This window comes from Anastrepha ludens, chromosome 4 (assembly GCF_028408465.1).
Source record: "Anastrepha ludens isolate Willacy chromosome 4, idAnaLude1.1, whole genome shotgun sequence".
NCBI classification, from domain to species: Eukaryota; Metazoa; Arthropoda; class Insecta; order Diptera; family Tephritidae; genus Anastrepha; species Anastrepha ludens.
The window spans coordinates 72,104,324-72,126,446 of record NC_071500.1 but is presented as its reverse complement, the minus strand read 5'-3'; the positions used below and the strand labels follow the sequence as shown (position 1 = coordinate 72,126,446).

Here is a 22,123-nt window from a genome sequence, read left to right as displayed (position 1 = left end):
CGACAATGCGCCGGCGCACACCGCCTTCGTCTGCACCTCAGCATTGGCCAAGATGGGGGTTCCGGTGCTTCCCCACCCTCCCTAGAGCCCAAACCTGTCCCCTCGAACTTCTTCTTGTTCCCGCGCCTGAAAAGAAAGCTGAAGGGGAGGCGTTTCGACTCCATCGAGGCGATCCAAAAAACTGTGACAGCCAAATTAAACGCGATTCCGGCGGATGAGTTTAAAAAATGTTTCCTGCAGTGGAAGGACCGCTACCAGCGGTGTATAGACGCTCAAGGGTCCTATTTTGAAGAATATTAGTTGTATAAGCCAAAAGGTTTAATAAAACTGCTTAAAAAAATAAGGCTCATTACTTTTCAATCAAGCCCTGTGCACCTCTCTACTCGAGTCATTCCTTGCGAAGTGACCAGAACCGAAACTTCTATATGTTTCGGAAATTTTTAATTAGTAAGATCAAATGTCCCAAATTTAGTGGAGTTTAACAATTTGGTTTTTCAAGAAATATTCTCATTTAGTTACTGAGATATTAAATTTTTTTAAACTTTGGTAATTGTCACTATATTGATTTTAGTTCAAAGCCTACCGCCAGAATAGGAAATTATTGAAATTGTCTCTTTTATACATCCTTCTTCAATTACACTTTGCCTTGGTCTCAAATGGACACTTCAGGCCATCCCCAAAGTAATTTTGCGCAGTCTTCACACCCTTGTTTTGGCGTATCAGGCTTTCTTACATGTTCCAATTACCATTTCTTATTCAGATAATCTACCTGTGACAATATCTTCACCGTCAAATCTAGATATTGCATTGAATAGCATTCCAACTTATACACCTAAGCTAATTAATGAATTGAATTCATATCATTTGCCCATCAAATTTAATCTAAAGAAAGACGATCCATATATTTCTAGTTCAAACTGGGACTTATCAAATGCTAACTGGTGCTCATATAAGAAGTTTTTTAAAAAATGCTCTTCAAAACACATCTACAAATTAGAGAAGATTAACTGCCGCGAAAATGTTGACGAAAATATAACAATTTTTAGTAGTCAAATAATGAATGCAGTAAGAATTTCAGTTCCTAAGATTAATTTTGTTAAACTGTCACTTCATATTTTCAATTTAATTAAAATAAGAAAATACTTTCGAAGGTAATGGAGCCACCATCGACAACAGGAAGATCAGTTAGAGATATTTTGATTGTCTGTTCGTATACCGAAACAAGTCTTTCAACATAGGAACATAGAATGGAATAAAAGGATAGGTGAACTAGGTACAAGAAGTAAACCTTTCGGGAATATAAGCAAAGTTTTAAAAAAGAGGCGTGTACAATGTCCCACTCTCTTTGATCAAAACACAACTATTGTGCTAAACCACGAAAAAGCAAAGGCATTTGCTCATACTTTCCAAAATAATCACAAAGTTTCGGAGCACTTAAGCTCTAAACTACATGAAGATCCGGTAAATGAAAAAAAATGTAAACTGAATTCTTTGATATGGTAATACCTCACCAACCGACTATGTTAAGTGCGAACACTTCGATTTATTAATTCAACAAACAGCTTTACGGAAATTCCCAGGTTTAGACGATATACGGAATATAATGTTTAAGAATTTGCATAAAATAGCAGTTATTTTCTTTACATTTATTATCAATATATGTCTTAAACTTCAGTACTTTCCGGAGACATGGAAAACGACAAAAGTAACTCCAATACCAAAGCCCGGAAAACCCGCAAATGAAATCAGAAGCTATCGACCAATAAGTCTTTTAAGTAGTCTCGGGAAAATATTCGAGCAAGAACTGAAAGATAAATGAACAGAATTTATTAATGAAAATAATGTACTGCCTGCTGAACTATTTGGATTTAGAAATTTTCACCGTACAACACACCAAATCCGGAGAATTTGTAACCCCGTAAAATCTAGTTTCAATAACAAAAAGTCGACCGCTTTAGTCCTCTTCGACGTTAAAAAAGCCTTTGGCTCCGTTTGGCACAATCATAGATCTAAAATTTCCTATCCAACTTATCAAGATTGTTCAAAGCTTTCTAAAAAATTGTTATTTCTGGGTCTGTATAAGTAAAGAATAAAGAAAATTCCAGCTGGTGTCCCTCAAGGATCAGTTATAGGACCTATCTTATTTAATATTTATGTGTCTGACCTTAAGTTCGTCAATTGTCACTACGCCATGTATGCTGATGATATCGGTATTTTTTATTCGCACGAGTCTGCTCATGATATAGTGAGTAAAATGCAAAGTGCGCTGAATCATGTCGCAAATTATATTCACAGATAGAAAATAAAACTTAATGCAATTTGCCCAGCACAAACCTCAATATTAATAGGCATTATATAAATTGGGCAAGTAGAGTAGAATCGGGTAAGATAGGTATGGGGGCACAATAGGTAGGTGGGGTTTTTGTCGCACTGTTTTTGCAGAGGTCACTCGTCTTATGTGAATTGAATACGTGGTGGGGAACAACGTTCGCGACTGTCATTTCGGCCGTCACCATTGATTAGTTATCCTAGTTCTGGCGTCGTTTAGTTTTTTGTGAGCTTTTCTCCGACATAGCATTTTTTTTATTCTACGGTGCAGTGCATTTAATGTATGTAAATATTTGTCAGGTGAGTTTTATATTACGTAGAAAATAATGCTGAACACGAATAATGTGTTAGTTTTTTGATATTTTTGTTTAAAAAAAAAATATCGACACTAACATAAAACATGTGCTTGGGGGCACTATAGGTCAGCCGTCTGGGGGCATTATAGGTCACTACTTTTAATTGAATAAAATGAATTTTATTTGTTTTTGCAGCAAAATGGTGCGTAATTATGTGCGAAAAACGCCGAAACAAAGTGAAGAGAAGACGTAAAAAACGCAATCGCGGCAGTCCGAGATGGCGCTAGTGTTCGATCAGCCTCTAAACAAATTAAAATTCCGTTCGAAACATTACGTGCTCGCGTGATGAATTAAAGAAAAATTTCTAACTTTTATAACATGTGCAGTGTTCCCACTCTATAAATAAAAGTTAAAACGTTAATTTCCAAGCCATGTACATTATTCTTTCCCCCTCACATATAGTGACCTATCGTGCCCCCCGATTTTGAAAATATCGAAAAAAAGTACCTTTGCCTTATTGAATGCAGCTTCCAAAATATTTAGCCAAACATAAGTCAGTATAACCAAAATGTTAGCAGATAAATAACCTTTCAAAATCTTGCTTATTTTTCAAAATCAATGCAAAAACACCGTAGCAAGAGCTCTCCAAAAAAAAATGACCTATCTTACCCCATTCTACTCTACCGTTAAATATTTGGGCTTAGTATTAGACAAAAAGCCAATCTTCCGTGATCACATTCGCCACACAAATAATAAATATAACATCGCAATCAAAATGTCATATCCTTTAATCAACTATCAGGCGCCTTTAAGATCCTACCAGCTGAGTGCGGTAGAGCAATAAAATAATTAAACCGCACCATTGGTATGATAGGATAAAGGTGCCGCGATGATGAGTGGCCGAACGGAATGTTTTCGTTAGACTATGAAATGTAGATAACGAAATGCATTCTAATTATCTGTTGAGTAATATTTAGCAAATGGTAGACGAAGGGTATAAACAGTGGTGCAATCTCCCAGGACGCCATTTGTGAATTGCTTATCGTTAGTGCAACACCTGGTGGAATTCTTGAAAAGAAAAGTAGTTATTGAAAAGACTCGTTATCGGTGTCTCATTTTATGGTTGGTTGTGTTTTACGGTACACTTACATACATTCAAATTGTAATCCTTTAAAATGGATTTAACTAGCGAAAACGAAGAAAGATTTGTTAATTCTTTATCTGGATGTTCTGTGAGCAGTGATGATAGCAATATTATAAGTTATCAAAAGCATTCTGGAGTGTCACTACAATACAGCGATTCAGAAGATGATGTTTTTGTGACATGTGATAATCGTTGGTCAACGACTGATAAACCAATTACTTTGGAACCCTTTAGAGGAGACTCCAGGATAAAAGTTATGCCAAAATCGTAAGAATGCGTGGCACATGTTATAGAGTTGTTTATTGGAGAAGATTTACTTGAGTATATGGTTAGCCAATCAAACATATATCATTCTCAAATAGAGAAAAGATTGAAAATATCATTAAAGACAAGAAATTGGACGAACATTACGGTACCAGAAATGAAAAAATATTTAGGTTTAATTATTATAATGGGACAAGTGCGCAAAGAACGACTTAAAGATTATTGGTAAACTGATCCATTTATTGAAATACCAATATTTTCAAAAGTTTTGAGCAGAGACAGATTTCTGCAAATATGGCAATGAACTTTAATGATCGCAAAACCGGACCGGTTTAGGTGCAATCTGCTGTCCAATTCGCCCGTACATAAAGTGTTAACATGCAAATATCTTAACTCTAGTCCCCGCTAAAGGATCCAAACAAATCCAAATTAATTTTTTCGAACACACTTCTTTCAGAAATAATTAATACTTACTTGCATATAGAAAATATTTTCCGGAACGTCAATTCCACAGCTCAACCCTGTGGATATATTTCGTTTTAAAACAAGATATATTTTGAGTATGACCTGAATCGGACCATAAACACGATTTCTTAAATAAATAATCGATTCCAGCCCATAAACTACAAACAAACAAATAAACTAACTTTCGATTTCATATATTTTTATACTCGCGCATTTGTGTACAAGGATATTATAAAGTTGTTCACATAACGGCTGATAAGTAAATAATAAATACATATTTACGCAAATATTCTCAGGACGATAAAAGGAGTTGGTTTAGCCATGTCTGTCCATCCATCCGTTTGTCCGTGCACTCGACAATTCGAGCAAAAATTAATAAAGATACTCCGTTACTTTTGTTGGCAATTGGTCAAATGTTTTTTTGCTGTGAACGATCTTTTTGACTTATTTCTGTTAATAGTTTAGTTATTAGTTTGGCAATGCTCTTTCGGAACAGCTGATTTACAGCAATTGCATTATACTCAAGTACAATTTAAAAAGTTAAAAGTTAAAAATTCTGCGGAGCTTCCGTTTAATGTCCGGCGTCCCGCAGGGCAGTATTCTAGGTCCGCTCCTTTTCGTATTATTCATTAATGACGTTAGTTCTTGCATTTCATCCGCTCAATTTCTGTTATACACTGATAACTTGAAAGTTTACTCGCTAATAAATTCCGCGTCCTCTAGATCTCACCGTTGCTTAAATATTAAAAAATGTTTTCGTGCCACTTACTCGTGTCGTGTTTTATTTATGAAAGCTCCTATATGTATCATAGTATTGCTAGCCATGTCCTGCAGACTGTTGGTCAAATAAAAGACCTCGGTGTTATTTTTGATACGAAATTTACATTCATTAATCACATTCACTTTCTCATTTCAAAATCTTATACGATGCTTGATTTCATTCGGCGGAATAGCTCTGAACACATTAAAATTGCTTTACACCTCTTTTGTACTCTCTCACCTTGAGTATGCCACTATTATTTGGTTTCAACTCTCAATCAATAGGAGTCAGAAAATTTAATAAGTTTTTCTCTTTTGCGGTGTTTACGATTTACTGAACCTCTTCCATCCTATAATGCTCGTTTACTTTTTTAAATCTCAGGCCTCTAGAAAGTAAAAGATCTGTTCTCTCCTTAACTTATGGCATTATAAAAGGAGGTATTGGCTGTGCTGCCCTTCTGGAAAAAATAAACTTTAATATCCCAAAAAGAGAACTTCGAAATTTCTACCTCTTTCACGGAAGCAATAACAAAACTAATTATGCCCGAAACGCACCAATTGCCTTGAATAAAACAAAAAAAAACTGGAAGTACTGAAATATAGTGAAAGATCAAAAATTATTAATCAAGTAGCAAAAAAAGCAGCATCATACACGTACTGCAATTTATGAGGGCTGTTCAATAAGGGCCCGAGTTTGATGGCAGAGGGCGTTCCTGAAGGGAGTTGGTGTTACCATCGGGTGCTGTCGTCTATCAGACGACGGCAAAACAAATTTCAGACCGATTGAGTTCGAGTAAGACGAGTTTCGCTAAGATGGAAAAAGAGCAGTATCGTTCGGCAATTCGCTTTTTATTTTTGGATGGGAAAAAATGCGAGCAGATAAAGGCAAACAAAGTTGGATGCTATTTATGGGAATCCTTCGTTAGTTAGATATTGGTTCATAGAATTTAAATGTGGGCGAACTTCCGTTTTTGATGAGGAGCGACCAGGTCGCCGGGTAGACGTGGTTAGCGAGGAAATCATTCAAAAAGTCCTTGACATGATTCTCGCTGATCGACAAACGAAAGAGCGCGAAATAACAGTGGCAATAGGTGTGTCGACCGGAACGGCAATTAATATTTTACATGATAAGTTGGAATGAAAAAATTGTCGGTCCGTTGGGATCGCGGCACCCATCGCGGTGGACAACAGTGGATGTGGCTGTTAACTTCGAAGCAGTGTTTGGAGCAATTTAAGCGAGATTCGAAGGAATTTTTGCATCGAATTGTCACCGTTGATGAAACCTGGATTCATCATTATACACCAGAATCTAACCAACAATCAAAACTATGGATTTCTCCCAGTGAATCTGCTCCACAGAAGGCGAAGACAGTCTCATCGGCCGGAAAGGTCATGGCAAGTATTTTTTTGGGATACGAACGGCGTCATCCTCTTGAAGTTTTAAGAAAAAGAAAGAACAATCACTGGACAATACTACAGTAAGTTATTGGTAAAAAAAAATTGAAGGAGACGCGATCGCATTTGGCGAAAAAGAAGGTGCTGTTTCACGGCGTTATTGCTGCCGCACCTCCGTATTCACCCGATCTGGCTCCCTGCAGATTTTTCTTGTTCCCTAATATGAAGAAATGGCTCGCGGTAAGAAATTTAGTTCGAACGAGGAAGTCATCGCCGAGACATAGGCGTATTTCGGAGAGTTTGACAAGTCCTACTTTTTGGAGGGGTTAAAAAATGGCTGGAGTGTTGAGAGAAGTGTATCTTTCTAAAAGAGAACTATGGTGAAAATTAAAAAAAAAAATTTTTTGAGAAAATGGTGCCTTCATGTCTAACACGAGTACTTATCGAAACTCCCTCCTAAGCATTCTCAGCCATCAAATGTAAAATATAGTTGGTCCTCATCCGTCAATTTTTTCAGGCTTCTGCCGCAGAAGAAAATATCCTTCAAATATAAAATTTCTTTTTTTTCTTTCACTTCACTTATTTCATTTACCGCGCACCTAACCATCAGACGACAATTGTCGAACAGCTGATGTTATTTTGCCAACTACCGATCAAATTACCAGGCTTATTACCGCAGCGCTTCGTTTTACTTGGCGCTTAGGTGCTTTCATTGGATTTACAAAAACAAAATACAACTATATGCAAAACTGCCCAGTAACGAAACAACGAGCTTGGTAGGAGGACCCCTAATATTTCAATGGTACACATATTAGTCTTTGGCCAAGGGATTTCGGTTTCGGATAAAAACCATGCCATTTCTAATATTTATGTTAAGACCAAATTTGCGGTCGAAATTCAATATTACAAGATTTAACGCTCATTGTCTATAAATGTTTCTTTGTTAGCAAAAATTAACAGTGCGCTCAAATTAAATTTTACTAAAATGTGCGCGGATATACTTACATATATAAAGTTCGGCCAAACCGAGTTTAGCCTTGCTTGTTCATTTATATATTTTTTAAATGTGTTATGTGCATATGTATGTAATAAGTATTTTTATGCATGTCTATAAAATCCAACCCCCTATAATTAGGGACAATATCTGTAAATGATTGCTAATCGAAAACGTAATCAAGTTTTCACCTTTTTATATTCACAACTTTTACTTAATCGTAAAAGTTAAAAGCATTTAACTCACATCTAATCACGGCAACGACACGTGTACTGAATAACTACAAGCACATCAATTTACATCTATCATCACTTTCTATTTCGACAGTGGGGCGAACAACGTGGCTGTCCACGCGAAGAGATGATATCCTTTTACGATTCCGAGGGCAACGTGCCACTTCATTCCGCCGTTCATGGCGGCGATATCAAAGCGGTGGAATTGTGTCTGAAATCTGGTGCGAAAATCTCTACACAGCAACATGATCTCTCGACGCCGGTGCATTTGGCGTGCGCACAGGTGAGTTGAAAACATTGCAACGGTGGAGCAACCAATTGGTAATAAATTCTTCTACTGCTTAAAAAAATTTCGTTACGTTAGAATTTTTTACTTTTACATAATTACCTTTCCCCGGCATTTTATTCTTACCAAATAAATATTTAACTGAAAACTTTAACGTTTAAAAATTCTTCCCCTAATTTACCTATGAAAATTATTCGAATATAAGTCATTAAATAATCGCTTAATACAATCATTGTACCAATTAAAGGAGATGTTGACACACAAACCAGTAAAAAGTATTTTACATAAAAGGCAACCCACATGATTATATCCATGCATATTAGGCCGGGTCGATTTGTGGGGAGGCAAAAAAATCGCCCATTGCTCTGTGAAAATCATATTCTAGGGATCAAAATAAGAAACTTTGCCGAAGGAACCATACCTGTAAAACGAATTCTGATGTCCCCTAATTTGGGTCGAACTTTTAGTGTCTTTTGTGGGGAGGCAAAAAAATCGCCATTTGCTCTGTGAAAATCATATTCTAGGGATCAAAATAAGAAACTTTGCCGAAGGAACCATACCTGTAAAACGAATTCTGATGTCCCCCAATTTGGGTCGAACTTTTTAGTTTCTTTTCTATAACTCTCTTAAATTAATTTTTTCATTTACATATGTTCTGACTAAATAAATTTCTTAAGAGAAAAAATAGATATTATTATAAATAATAATAAATATTATTAAAAATAAAGAAAAAACATAGCCATTTAGCTGATTTTTTCATGTAAAAGCCAAAAATGGTGATATTTTGAAATTGGGGGACATCAGAATTCGTTTTAGAGGTATGGTTCCTTCGGCAAAGTTTCTTATTTTGATCCCTAGAATACGATTTTCACAGAGCAATGAGCGATTTTTAAATCGACCCGCCGTAATGCATATATACATACAGCTTATATATGCTAGGTTGTTCCAAAAGTTTTGCGGTTCGATAGGAGAAACACAATGTTATGGTTTGAAATACACTTTATTATTCAGTCTCCCTGAACATCAAACACTTGTTCCAACGAAATTACAAATTATGGATCCCATCCCTGAAGTGAGAATCTGGAAGGGCTGCAAAATGCGCTTCCACAGCTGTTATGACCTCATCATTTGATGAAAAACGCTTTCCACGCATGAGTTTTTTAGGTCTGGAAACAAGTGCATGTCGCTAGGGGCCAAATCTGGTAAATTCGGTGGATGCTCCAATAAATCGAACTTTAATTCATGGATTTTCTCCATTATCAAAATGCTCTTGTGACACAGCGCATTGCCTTGACGATTTTTGTTTTCTTTTGCAAACTGGGTCTTTTTTCACGAATTTTTTCCTTCAGCTGTTCTAAAATATTACATTAATATTCAGAATTTATTTATTATTTTACCCGTTTGCAAGTAATCCACAAAGAAAATTCCTTTCGCCTTCTTAACCGATATCTGGACACGAACTCGTTTCGCAACCGAAATACCAGGTTCACACCATTCTTTAGCCTTTTGTTTTGATTTAGGATCATGGTGATGGACCCAAGTCTCATCCACAGCGATGAATTGACTTACAAAATCCACTTTATCCTTTCGAAAACGCTCAAAATGAGCACACAGCTTTCGGAAACCCAATACTTCAGTCAAAATGTTGCTGACACTGCCCAATGAGATGCCCAGAGCTTATACTAAATCGACGGTAACCTGTATTTTTTCTACGATTTCTGGTGTTGTTGCTGATTGGAAAGTCCCTGATGTGGATCATCTTCATCTTCTTGTACGACCACCAGCAACCCATCTTTTTACTATACTAATTGATGACGAAAAGTCCTTATTCAACATTCCCTCATAAATTCCCTTTGCTTTTAAATCTTCCAAAAATAAAAATTCAATCACTGCAAGATACTTGATTTTTTCCATTGTAAGTACATAAAATCTAGTATATACAGGGTAGTTAAACTAGCATTTGGAACTTGAACTATGTTTTTTTTTTTTTGACAACAAAAATAATAACCGTAATGTATCAGGAATTTGCTTTCAGGCTAGAAATGAGGAAATAAAGCATATTTAATGCAAAATTTAGAGTATTTCAGGTCTCACTATTTTTATTCAAAATACGGCTCTTAGTGGAGCCAAGATGCATGATCTAGGCGGTCAGTTTATGTCACCATTACGTGAAATTAATCGACCTGGAAACTTAGATTGCAATAATGCGCCCGTATTGTACGACTTGTCCATGCAGTTGAAGGCAAATATCATCTGTGTATATTCCTTCAAGCCAACAAAAAGTACTCAATCGGTTGTCTATCTAACAGATTTTGCATCTTCGGAGAAAAAGGATCAATTCTTCACCCAGACTAAAGCCACACCAAACAGTCCAATTTAGGGGATGTAATGATTTTTCTGAAAATACTCAAGGCTTTTCCCCTCGACAAAAATCTGTGAAATTAGCTTCATCACTAAAGATTTCTTAGCGTGAAAAAGCATCATCAAATTCAAAGAACGAATTAACTAAATTTCTGCGTTGATAATGATCTGTTGGCCTAAATTTATATATTTATTGAATTTAGTTAGGATGCAAATGCAAATGCTTATGTAAAATCCGCCAATCACTTGATTCATGAATGTCTAATTGTTGAGGTCGTCGAGATATCGATGTTGAAGATTGGTTAGCAACATTTTGCGCCACAGCAACAGTACTCAGAACGTCCAGTTTTTAGTCTGGCAGCCCTTTTTCTACCTTCGGCAGAAACAAAACTAGTTTCGTGAAATTGTTCAGCAACTTTTGAATTGTGGATTAATTCGACGATTATTTTCACCAAAAACTCACAAATTTTGTTTCATGTTTCGAATTTTGAATTTCATGGCTGGCATATGAAGTTGTCGGTGTTAATGCTGGTTTCTAATATCAATATCATCGGCATAAGCCAACAATTGTACGCTCTTAAACCGCTCGGTGCCCGCGGCTTTGTCGTTCTTTAGCCTCGTTATCGCTATTCTCACCTCGTCATGGTCAGGTAACGGAATGACAATTCCGTAGTCAACGACTGGGATATCGCGATCTTCTCATTCGAAAAGTGTTTCCTCCATAATTGATATGCTCTGGATGTCTGTCCTCAGATCGCCGTCTTTGTTCTTACAAGAAATCGCCCCGGTCTTAAAACCTTCTGTAAGCCGACAAACTTTCTGGTAGAATTTTCGGGCGTAGTTCCTATTGGTCAGCATCTCAAGCTTAAGCTCCCACATGGCTCGGGTTATGCCCGATCACAGCGTGGCTCTATAGGGAGCATCTTTTCTTGTTTATATACATATTTATTATTATTATTTAGTCTATGAACACAAGCACAACAAAACGTAGAATAACTATTCAACACGATTTAGGTAACTAAAAATAGTATATAAAGTAATTAAAAATACACTTTTCGGAGATGAAAAATCTAGTTTGATAGAAAACGAGATTGAATTAAATTCACTTAAGGTTCGAACAAGAGGATACTCCGTTAGTACCATAGAAAGGTAAAGCGAAAATAATTCTTCCAAAAAAAAAAGAACAGTCAATACTACCATTGATGTTATTATAAACAAATGAAAGAAAGAGGGGTCATATTTTTGTAGTACTTCCAAATACTTCCATTTAAATATGTATTTTTCATAAGAATGAATGCATTCAAAATTGTCTAATTCGTCTTTTCTTAACGCAATTTAAGCTTTTTTTAGCTCGATTAGTGTTCTATTAGTGCACCCAGCGCCGAATTTTACAAAATAAGTTGCACTAATTGAGCCACGACTTTATTTGCAAATAGAATCCTATATATTAAATATTTTGATACGCCTGTCGACAATTAGGGATTTAATTATTGACTTACTCCATGTCCGAAAAATTAAAATTTCTAAAGCAAACCACATATGGAGGACGAAAAAACACTTCGATCACCCTAGTATGTACACATACATACGTATAGGTGCAAGAATTTTTTTAATTTAATATCTGACACCAGACTGCACGTCAACAAACAAATAACAAAAAAATAACTACCTCCACTTCTCACGGCGACCAACTGCCTTCGATGTTCTTGTATTTTGTCAAGTTAGCATTCGTTATTTCGTCTGCTTAGCCAATTATTTACAAAGATACTCTTCCTCGGCCGTTGACAGGCTAGCAAAATTCCTTTAATACCCATGTAAATACACGCACACACATCATACACACGTATGTGTTGGCAACATTTTAGGCTGACAAAAGTAGCATGGAAGCATTTAATAAACTTGACATCATTAAAAATGTATTGCCGACTTATAACAGACGACTGTTGAGTTTTTTTGTTTGAGCCAGAAAATGTTATATGATATGATAATGATAAATATTAACTGTAATATTCGTTTCAGACATAACATTTATTTAGCAAATTTAGCAAGCAACTTATTTAATACTTATTCTGAGCAGGAGGCCAAACATGATTTTCTCAACCTTATACCTAGCATGGGCGACAATTTATAAAAATTTCAGTTGCTAAGAGCGGTAGTAATTTGTTACGAGGAGATGTTCAGTATCGTTGAATACAAATTTAATATCAGACCTGTAAAATTCTAAAAGGTGGATACAGTATGGCGGAGGAAAATCTAAAATTCTACCGTATTATTGTATTTTTAGGGTTTTTGCAATATAATCAGTTTAGGGGATTTTTTAAAATTTATTCAATTCACACAGTACTACTGTTAACATGCTATAGTAAACCTAATAGACTCCATTCAATTCAAGTCGATTGAATAGAAGGTGAATACATACCGGTGTACGTTGTAAAGTGGAACTTTTGACAGCCCCGTCATTCCGTATAATGACATACCACTTTGGAATGGTCAGAGGAAAAAGGTTTATAATAAAGAACAGTGCACTCCGAAAGAACATCCCTTAATAAAAAGCATCTATGGCGACGTTGTCGAGCCATCATCACCATCATTTCCTCTATCTCCTTGGGGAGAATAGGGAGGATATAAAACATCTGAACTGAGTTCGAGATTTTGATAAATCCTTTAAGCCATGATTTTCCCGCATTCTTTGCTTCCTTTATAATGGGGTGTGGCATACATTTTAAGACGTTCACCCTTTACGGCTGCCTTGGGAATTCCAATCAATTGCAAAGCTACAGATTTCCTAGAGAGGTTTTCGTAGAGTATGCCCCATCCAACCTCATTTTCGCCTTTTTTTTTGTTTTTGATTATGGCCGGCGGGCCAATTAGATGTCCTAAATTCAGTAGTTTTCGCGAAGCGTTGTAGGATAAGAAAAAAAAACAATTAGCCAAATGAATTTTTGGGGATAGTTTAATATATATTTGAACTAAAAAAAAAAATGTGTACAATCTCCAACAATATATTGTAAGCCGAGTTATCAATAGATTCCCAGAGCGCCTTGCCACTGAAGTATCCAACTTCTGTACAAGATACAACTTGCAATTTTCATCTGAAAACAAAAAAAAAAAAAATGATTATTAATTTTGATGTAATTATCTTCGATGTGAACTAAGAAAATTGGGAGAAACACGTAAAATTCGAATTTTTGGGGAAGGTAGAAAAAAAAGTGGTTTTTCAAGGAAAAAAAAAACTCTTCAACTGGGTAAAAAAAGTTTTTGGATGTTTTTTTTAGTTCACATAGAAGAGAAAACAATACTGAAGATAACGCATTTTGAATGAAATGGATAGCTCGTTTAGTTTTTTTGCAATCGTGTACATAAATTAGGTAAAATCGTGAAAATGAAAAGCCGAGAAAACGCGCTTCAAACTACAACAATAAGCGCACGGTTGCTCGACGCCGCACTACGCACATACCGGTATTTTGATAATCTAGGCGGCCAAAAGTCAATTTTGTAAAATGCATTAATTGATTTTAATAATGAATAAAATAGAAAGATAACACAATAGAGTATTCACTCCACCCCCTCTCGCGCTTTTTCGTCGCGTGCGCTCCCGCCGTATTGGCAGTCAAAAATTCATTGCTTATCACACTACACATATCTCGCTCGGCGTTCGGCAAGCAACAAATCTTCAAAAAAGTAAAGTTAACTTATTTAAAGTTATATGTATCGTTTTAATGATGGAAATTGAAGCTTCAGGAATGTTTTTTCTAAATTTAATAAATATTTTATAGATTTCGTTCATAACGTAATTTATTGAATTCCGTACAAGGAGAAATAGTGCATTTTGTACACATTTTTTATTTTTTATTTGTTAAGCTGAAAGTTATACTTCCAAGTCAGTCCAAGCTTGATTTTTGTTTTCAGATTGTGTATATATGCTTTGAGATGTAGAATAAAGTAGAATTAGCCGCAGAAAACCGCCGATTAATTAATTGTGGAATTTCAAAAGATTCATGGAACAGTTTCTTTTAAAAGCGTTTTCTATACTTGTTATTTTGTGGTTTGTTTAAGGTTCTCAAGGCACTTCAGGGGTTCGAATTGTGACTCGAAAATACCTATTCGACCGCATGCAAGGTCAGAATTTACCAAATTTGGACGAAAAATTAAACTCTTACAACAGGAGCTTTTATCAAGTGAAAAATACTCTGACGAACAGATATCAGCTCTTAAGCACAATTTTTCACATTTTAAATCACAAATCAAGAAAAAGTGGCTACAAGTACATAAAAAGGAAGATGTTTTCCTATCAAAGTACATGTCTTGGTTGGAAGGTGGTTTTGAATTAACTGTTGCGGCAATACCGAAACGATGTGACCGTCCTCAGAAACATTTCAGTGACTCAGGTGAAAGATCTAAAAGACGCAAAACTGCAGAACTCAGATCTACAGAAAAGGATAAAAACTTGATTATGCATGCTGCTTCAGTGGAGTTAATCAAAAGTGGAAAGAGAGATGCTTCTAAAGTATTAAAAGATATTCAAAACTCTCCGATACGTGCGACAAAATACAAAAAGGCATTTTCAAACACTAGGAAAAAAGAAATCCACTCTTTATCACCAATGCAAGCATTGAAAATGATGATTGATGCTGATCTAACAAGTGCTCAGTACGAAGTTATAAGGAACACATGTAAAAAAATTTGTCCCTGCTACACACTTATTCAAAAAGCAAAAACTGAATTGTATCCGCCTACTGAATCTATCAGAATTACATGCACTAGTGCCGAATGTGATTTACAGCCCTTGGTCGATGTTACAGTGAAACTCTTATTAGCTTATTTGGAAGTAGTTCTTTCAGCCTTAAAGAACAAGAAAGATTGTCCCTGAAACTTATTTGTAAATGGGGATGCGACGGCTCACAGCAGTCACAGTTTAAACAAAAACAAGAAAGTGATATGGATTGTGATTCAAATATCTTCCAAACCTGTTTTGTTCCATTAAGGTTAGTCTGTGAAAAAAGTGATACAGTAGTTTGGGAAAATCCAACGCCCTCTTCAGCTCGTTTTTGTCGTCCTTTGAGGTTCCGGTTTGTGAAAGAAAGTGTGGACTTAACTAAAGAGAAAATTGACTTCGTAACTGAATCTTTGAAATCGCTGTCAGCTACGGATTTAGAATTAAATAGTTTAACCTTTAAAGTCAGTCACGTGTTCGTCATGACTATGGTAGATGGCAAAGTGTGCAACGCTGCTTCTGGCACAACTTCTACCAATAAGTGCTATATTTGTGGCGCTACATCCAAAGATTTTAATCAGCTGCATTTAAAGCATGATATTAACCACGAGTGCCTTGAGTTTGGTTTGCCTACAAGTTGCCTGTTCGAAAATACAGAGAAAGAAAGACAGAAGCGGAAAAAACGCTCGAGAAAGACAGGAAACTTGAAATCCAACGGAGATTCCGTAACGAGACTGACTTGCTTGTTGATATGCCAAAAGCAAGCTTTGGAAACACGAATGATGGTAACACAAGGAGGAGATTTTTCGAAGATCCAAAGTTAGCTGCTGAAATAACCGGAATCAACTATGATCTCATTTATCGGTTAAAAGTCATATTGGAGACAATTTCATGCGGACATAAAGTGGACTCGGAGAAGTATGATAAATATGCATTTGACACAGCTCAGTTGTACGTTGAATTATACTATGGCACCCGATGACACCGACAATGCACAAAATACTTGTGCATGGTGCATTAATCATAAAAAATGCATTGGTGCCTATTGGGCAACTTTCGGAGGAAGCTGCAGAAGCAAGGAATAAACATTTTAGAACTTACCGCCAAGACTTCGCAAGAAAAATTTCCCGAGAAAACTGCAATAGAGACATTTTTAATCGACTTTTTTTAAGTTCAGACCCTTTATTTAGCAGCACTAGAAATGTGAAAAGAGGAAAATTAAAATCTTATTTACCGGAATCGTTAAGTTTACTCATTCCGGCCCAACCTAACGAATCTGATTCATCAGATAATGAAAATTTCTAATTTTTTCCTTTAATTTGTTTCATTTTGCTTTAGTTCTTATTGACGTAAGATTATTGATTGAATTAAATATTTTTTTTTTGGTTCAAATAATGTATTTTATTTGACACCTTCTGTGAAACTTGGCATTTGATTATAAATAATAAAAACATTAATAATGATGTCTATTTTATATAATTTAACCTATAAATACCCAAAAAAAAATTCATTTTCTATTTATTCTAGTACAAAATGGTTGTATCTTTAAAGATACCATGGTCACTTAAGGGTTAATAATATAATAGTTCAATAAAAAAAGTCCATTGTCTAAATGATGATGAACAAAAGTATTTAAGACTATAAAAAACGTTAAAATAGTTTTGGCCGCCTAGATTATCAAAATACCGGTATGTGCTACGCTCGGCTCTGTAGCTCTGCAAATACTTGGAATTTATTGTAATAACTCTGAAAATTTGTGTCTCATGTTCTTGAATATCTAAGCTATTGATTTCAGGAAAAAAAAAATCGATTTTTTTTGACCTTTTAATTGGCGCGCCGGCCTTATGGCGTCTGGTGCGGCTTTTGGGAATGCGGCTCAGTCCTCTATTTATATAGGCTTGTAGCTTGCTTGTAAAGCTGCCGTTAGCTAGCCATGTCTCGGAACCATATAAAAGAACTGTGGGAACATTGGATTTGAATGTGTTCGCCTTTGTGTTCACAGATAAACTGGTAGAATTCCATATTTTTCGTAAGCTGAGAAAGCTCCAGCACTTTGCTAATCTGGATTCTATATCTTTCATTCCACCACTTTTCATGGTAATTTCAATTCCAAGATATTGAAATGAGTCGACAAGTTCAATATTCTCTCCATCAATGACGAAACTTAAGGATATATTGGTTTCATTTTTTTTTACTTTTAGATGTTTATTTTCAACCCAAGCCGCACTTCCCTTGCTAGGTCATATCAGAGTGTGTCGGTGAGAGTAAACATACATATGTCATCAGCATAATTGGATGCGCGGAATTTACCATCAAGAGATTTATGCAGAACATTGTCAATGACTAGAAAGATGAGTATAGACGACATTAGGCAGCCTTGCCTGTGATGCCTGTGTTGCTATTGAATGGCTCTGATAGGCGGCCGTTGTGTAGCACTCTTTAGCTGAAGTTTTCGTAATGGGTTTGAATTAAAGCAATAAACTCTGGTGGAATATTACAGTCTGGAAGCGCTCTCTAGATGCAGTTGCGGTGGAGCTGTCGAAAGCCGTACGAAAGTCAATAAATGCCCCACAAGCTCCACCGCATCAGTCTATTGTGTTCATTGTTCCGAATTCGACTGATATCGGAAAATTGCAATTTTGGCACAGATGATCCAATTTAACATCACATGACTTTTATTTGTGGGCTTATTTGAAGACCAAGGTATACGAAAATAACTTGCCAACGAGATGGAAGCATTTGGCCGTCAACACCTATGTTTTCGTATGAACACTTAATAAAATAGGGGGCCTCACTCCTTTCACATCCAATAAAAAATTTCATAATTCGCTTATTTACTCTTATTCCCCTACGCCTCTCTATATTGCCTTTCCAAATATCACACACCTTAGTTCTTTTACTATACCGCTTCTATATTTTCCAGGGCGCTATCGAAATCGTGAAACTCATGTTCAGCATGCAACCTTCTGAGAAGCTAACTTGTCTCAGCTGCACCGATGTTCAGAAGATGACGCCCCTTCACTGCGCTGCTATGTTTGATCATCCAGATATTGTTGAGTATTTGGTGAAGGAAGGCGCTGACATCAATGCGCTCGACAAGGAACATCGCCCACCGATCTTATTGGCCGCTTCACGTAACGGTTGGAAAACTGTGCATCTGCTAATACGTCTCGGTGCTGGCATTAATGTCAAGGACGCATCGTCACGTAATGTTTTGCATTTTGTGATTATGAATGGTGGGCGTTTACCAGAATTCGCAGATGAAGTGAACAAAAAACAGTCGCATTCTCAATTAGTACAGCTGCTTAATGAAAAGGATGCTTCTGGCTGTTCGCCATTGCACTATGCCAGTCGTGATGGACATATACGTTCTTTGGAGAATCTTATTCAGTTAGGCGCTTGCATTAACCTCAAGAATAACAACAACGAGAGTCCATTGCATTTTGCGGCACGTTATGGTCGCTTTAACACCGTTAAACAGCTACTCGACTCGGAGAAAGGATCTTTCATAATCAACGAGAGTGATGGAGAAGGACTCACACCACTACATATCGCCTCACAACAAGGTCACACGCGTGTGGTACAATTTTTGCTAAATCGGGGCGCGCTTTTACATCGAGATCACAATGGACGTAATCCTCTGCATTTGGCCGCGATGTCGGGCTATACACAGACCATTGAGTTGTTGCATTCCGTGCACTCGCATCTACTCGATCAAGTCGACAAGGATGGTGTAAGTATTGCTTGTCAAATTTAATATTATACGAAACAGAAAATTTTTCTCGACACACGTATTTGCATATGAGTGGATATTGCAGGAATTGTAAATTATATTGACTTAAATAGAAACTTAATAACCACTCTCACTTCTGTATTTTTCTTGATTACGCATGAGCAAATACCAGTGGCCTATAAAGTTATTACAAAATAATTCTTGGCGTTTTAGCTTGAACCAGTTATGCCCTTACAGTCCTACAAAACTTCACGGTGTCTCATTTTGGCAACCTGCTTTTATGTTATTCGAAAAGTATGAGAAGTTTATTAAATCACAAAATAAGCGCCTTCTCACTCAGCTCAAAACTAAATCTAAATGTACACAAATATAATATATGTATGTTAACCAATGGTATGCACATTAAGGTGATTCACTAAAAGCCGAAGTACTCAATATTAAGCAAAGAAAGGAGAGGGTGGCTCCAGGAGATACGCCAAAGCCGAGAGTCGAGCTGGATCTTCATTCAAAGAAGAAGACATGTGTTTGGTGGGACTGGGAGGGCATGGTGTACTGGAAAATGCTCGAAAAGAGTGAATAAGAACCCTTACATTATCCGGCTGCACCGCGTGAATGAGGCTATTCGGCTGAAAAGGCCTGATCGACATGGCCAAACCATACTCCTTCACAACAACACCAAGCCCCATGTTGCACAAGTCGTCACAGCAGCACTCGAAGAGCTCGAATGGGAGGTGTTTCAGCATCTGCCGAATTCTCCGGACCTTGCACCGACCGATTACCATATTTTCCGTTCCATGTCAAACCATATGAAGGGCGCTACCTTCTATAACAAAACGGTCCTTAGAAATTGGCTCAACCACTTCTTTGACTCCATACTAGGCGATTTTTGGCGGAACGGCATCAACAAATTGGTCGAGTGGTGGGAAGAGGCTGCACCTGAACAGCACCGGCGCTTATATAATCAATTAACTTATTGACATAATTATTGTTTGTTGTTTAAATAAAAGTCTTCGGTAAAAACGCTACGAGCTTATTCCCCAACCAATATATTGCAAGAAAAAAAACCTATTGTTTTATTTTGAAACAGCTGATATTTAATGGAGCCTCAAACCCCATGACGTTTATTTTGCACTATATATGTATGTGTATTTTGTTTTGCAAATTTGATATAAAAATATTAAATTTTACTTATATATCTCAATAGGCAAACTATTAAACTACATTTCTATTCAGTGATAGAACCCGAAAAAGCAAAACAAAATATAATAAGATAGCCACTGTTTAGATAGTAGGTAATATAATTTATTTTAGGCGCCGTCGTAGCCGAATGAGTTGGTGCACGACTACCATTTGGAAGTGCACAGGCTCGAATCTCTGTGAAACACCAAAATGAAGAAAAAGTTTTCGGCAGGCAATGGCAAACCTCCGAGTATATTTCTGCTATGAAAAAGCTCCTTATAAAAGAAGACATATGCCGTTCGAAGCCTGTAGTTACCTCCACAAAGTCATGCACGGCCAAACACCCAAAAAGAGCGACTTTTTCTCATACAAAATAATTGGGACTTTTTCTCATGGGATTCATGGACCATGGACAATAACTGTGCCAAATTTGCAAAGAATTTGAATTCTGTTCTCATGTCTCACGTGCTTGTCAAAACATAGGTTGTTCCATTGTGTACTACCTAGCACTTTTTAAGGCCTTATTTTACTCCATTACAATTAAGATTGCAGACAAAGAGATTATATATGAAATACAACATTCGATAAAAACCTCATCACGCGCGGATCGATCTTGCTTTAAGTATAGGAATTTTCCCTTAGATATTGCCTTATGTACTCGTTTCCTTAAAAATTCTCGAAACAAAGAACTCCAGTAATGGTGGCTCATCTTCGCGGCGAGAGATGACGCTCTACTAAATTCCCTTTGTTCGGAGTTGCATTTAGAAGCTACCGAAACAATATCGTACATGCAAATGTTCTGTGAGGAAAATAGGTTTCAAAAAAGCGATCGCAGCCAACTTGCTCATTGTGAGATAAATTTCATTTATTATGCATGCCTTATTTAAAAGCAAAAATGTTATGCAACTATGTATTGAAACCCTTTTTATTTTCCAAACCTGTATCGCTATTTAACAGAATACTGCCTTGCACTTGGCCACCATGGAGAATAAACCACACGCCATCTCGGTGCTACTCTCAATGGGTTGCAAACTCTTCTACAACTACATGGACATGAGCGCCATCGATTATGCCATCTACTATAAGTACCCCGAGTCTGCACTCGCCATGGTCACACATGAAGATCGCGCCAATGAGGTGATGGCAATGCGTTCCGACAAATACCCCTGTGTTATACTGGCACTAATTGCGTCAATGCCAAAGGTGTTCGAGGCCGTTTTGGATAAGTGTATAACCAAGGCGAATTGTAAGCGTGATTCAAAGAGCTTTTACGTAAGTATTTGTTTATAAGTTTTTTCTTTGTACAAAATTAGAAAATTGTATTGCTTAAACATACATATATATATATATATTCTTATATATACTTTTATTATTTTTATTAATTAACCTTAACTTACCATAAACTGTTTGTGTGAGATAAAAGATGCCGAAAATTCTTATGCTTCATCTATACGGCAGATTAAGTATTCGTTTTCCTTTCTGCAATGCCCCTTCATGTATGCAAAATTGGATGAAAAAACCGGTGAATCGATAGTTCATTCGAATCCGACACCATTGCCAGCGTTGAATGTAAGCATAGAGCATATGACACCGAATTTATTACCCCTCTGACTGCCTGCCTGCCTGTCACTTTTTGTACTTGCATGCGAATTTTTCCCCTTATGACGTATTGCTTGCAATTTTATAATATCAACTACCCATAAGCTTTTTAAATAATTTCAAGTGCTTGCTTGCAATTTTACGTAGTTTACTACTTACTTACTTAGCAATGCTTTAAAAAAGGATGTTGATTGCTTGCATGAATTATGGTGATTTAAGTACACTCATACCTATGTAAGAATTTTTTGTTCATTACCTGAACGTTAAAGGCAGAACGTAAAGTAAAGGGTTTTCTAATAAGAGGTGTTATTTTGATATTCAAAGAAAAATGGTATTTTTTAATATAAATGATCGGATGTTTATTTTATTATAA

The 22,123-nt window shown here is 36.5% G+C and overlaps 1 protein-coding gene across 1 annotated transcript in view; it reads left to right on the top strand.

Annotated features, from left to right (window-relative positions):
- The window catches only part of LOC128861871 (transient receptor potential cation channel subfamily A member 1), a 90,044-nt gene that overhangs the window by 36,122 nt on the left and 31,799 nt on the right, over positions 1 to 22,123 (top strand). The window contains exons 6-8 of the mRNA XM_054100246.1: positions 7,973 to 8,161; positions 18,163 to 18,972; positions 21,109 to 21,423. Of these exons, the coding sequence (XP_053956221.1) occupies positions 7,973 to 8,161; positions 18,163 to 18,972; positions 21,109 to 21,423 (1,314 nt within the window). The remainder of the gene's footprint in view (positions 1 to 7,972; positions 8,162 to 18,162; positions 18,973 to 21,108; positions 21,424 to 22,123) is intronic.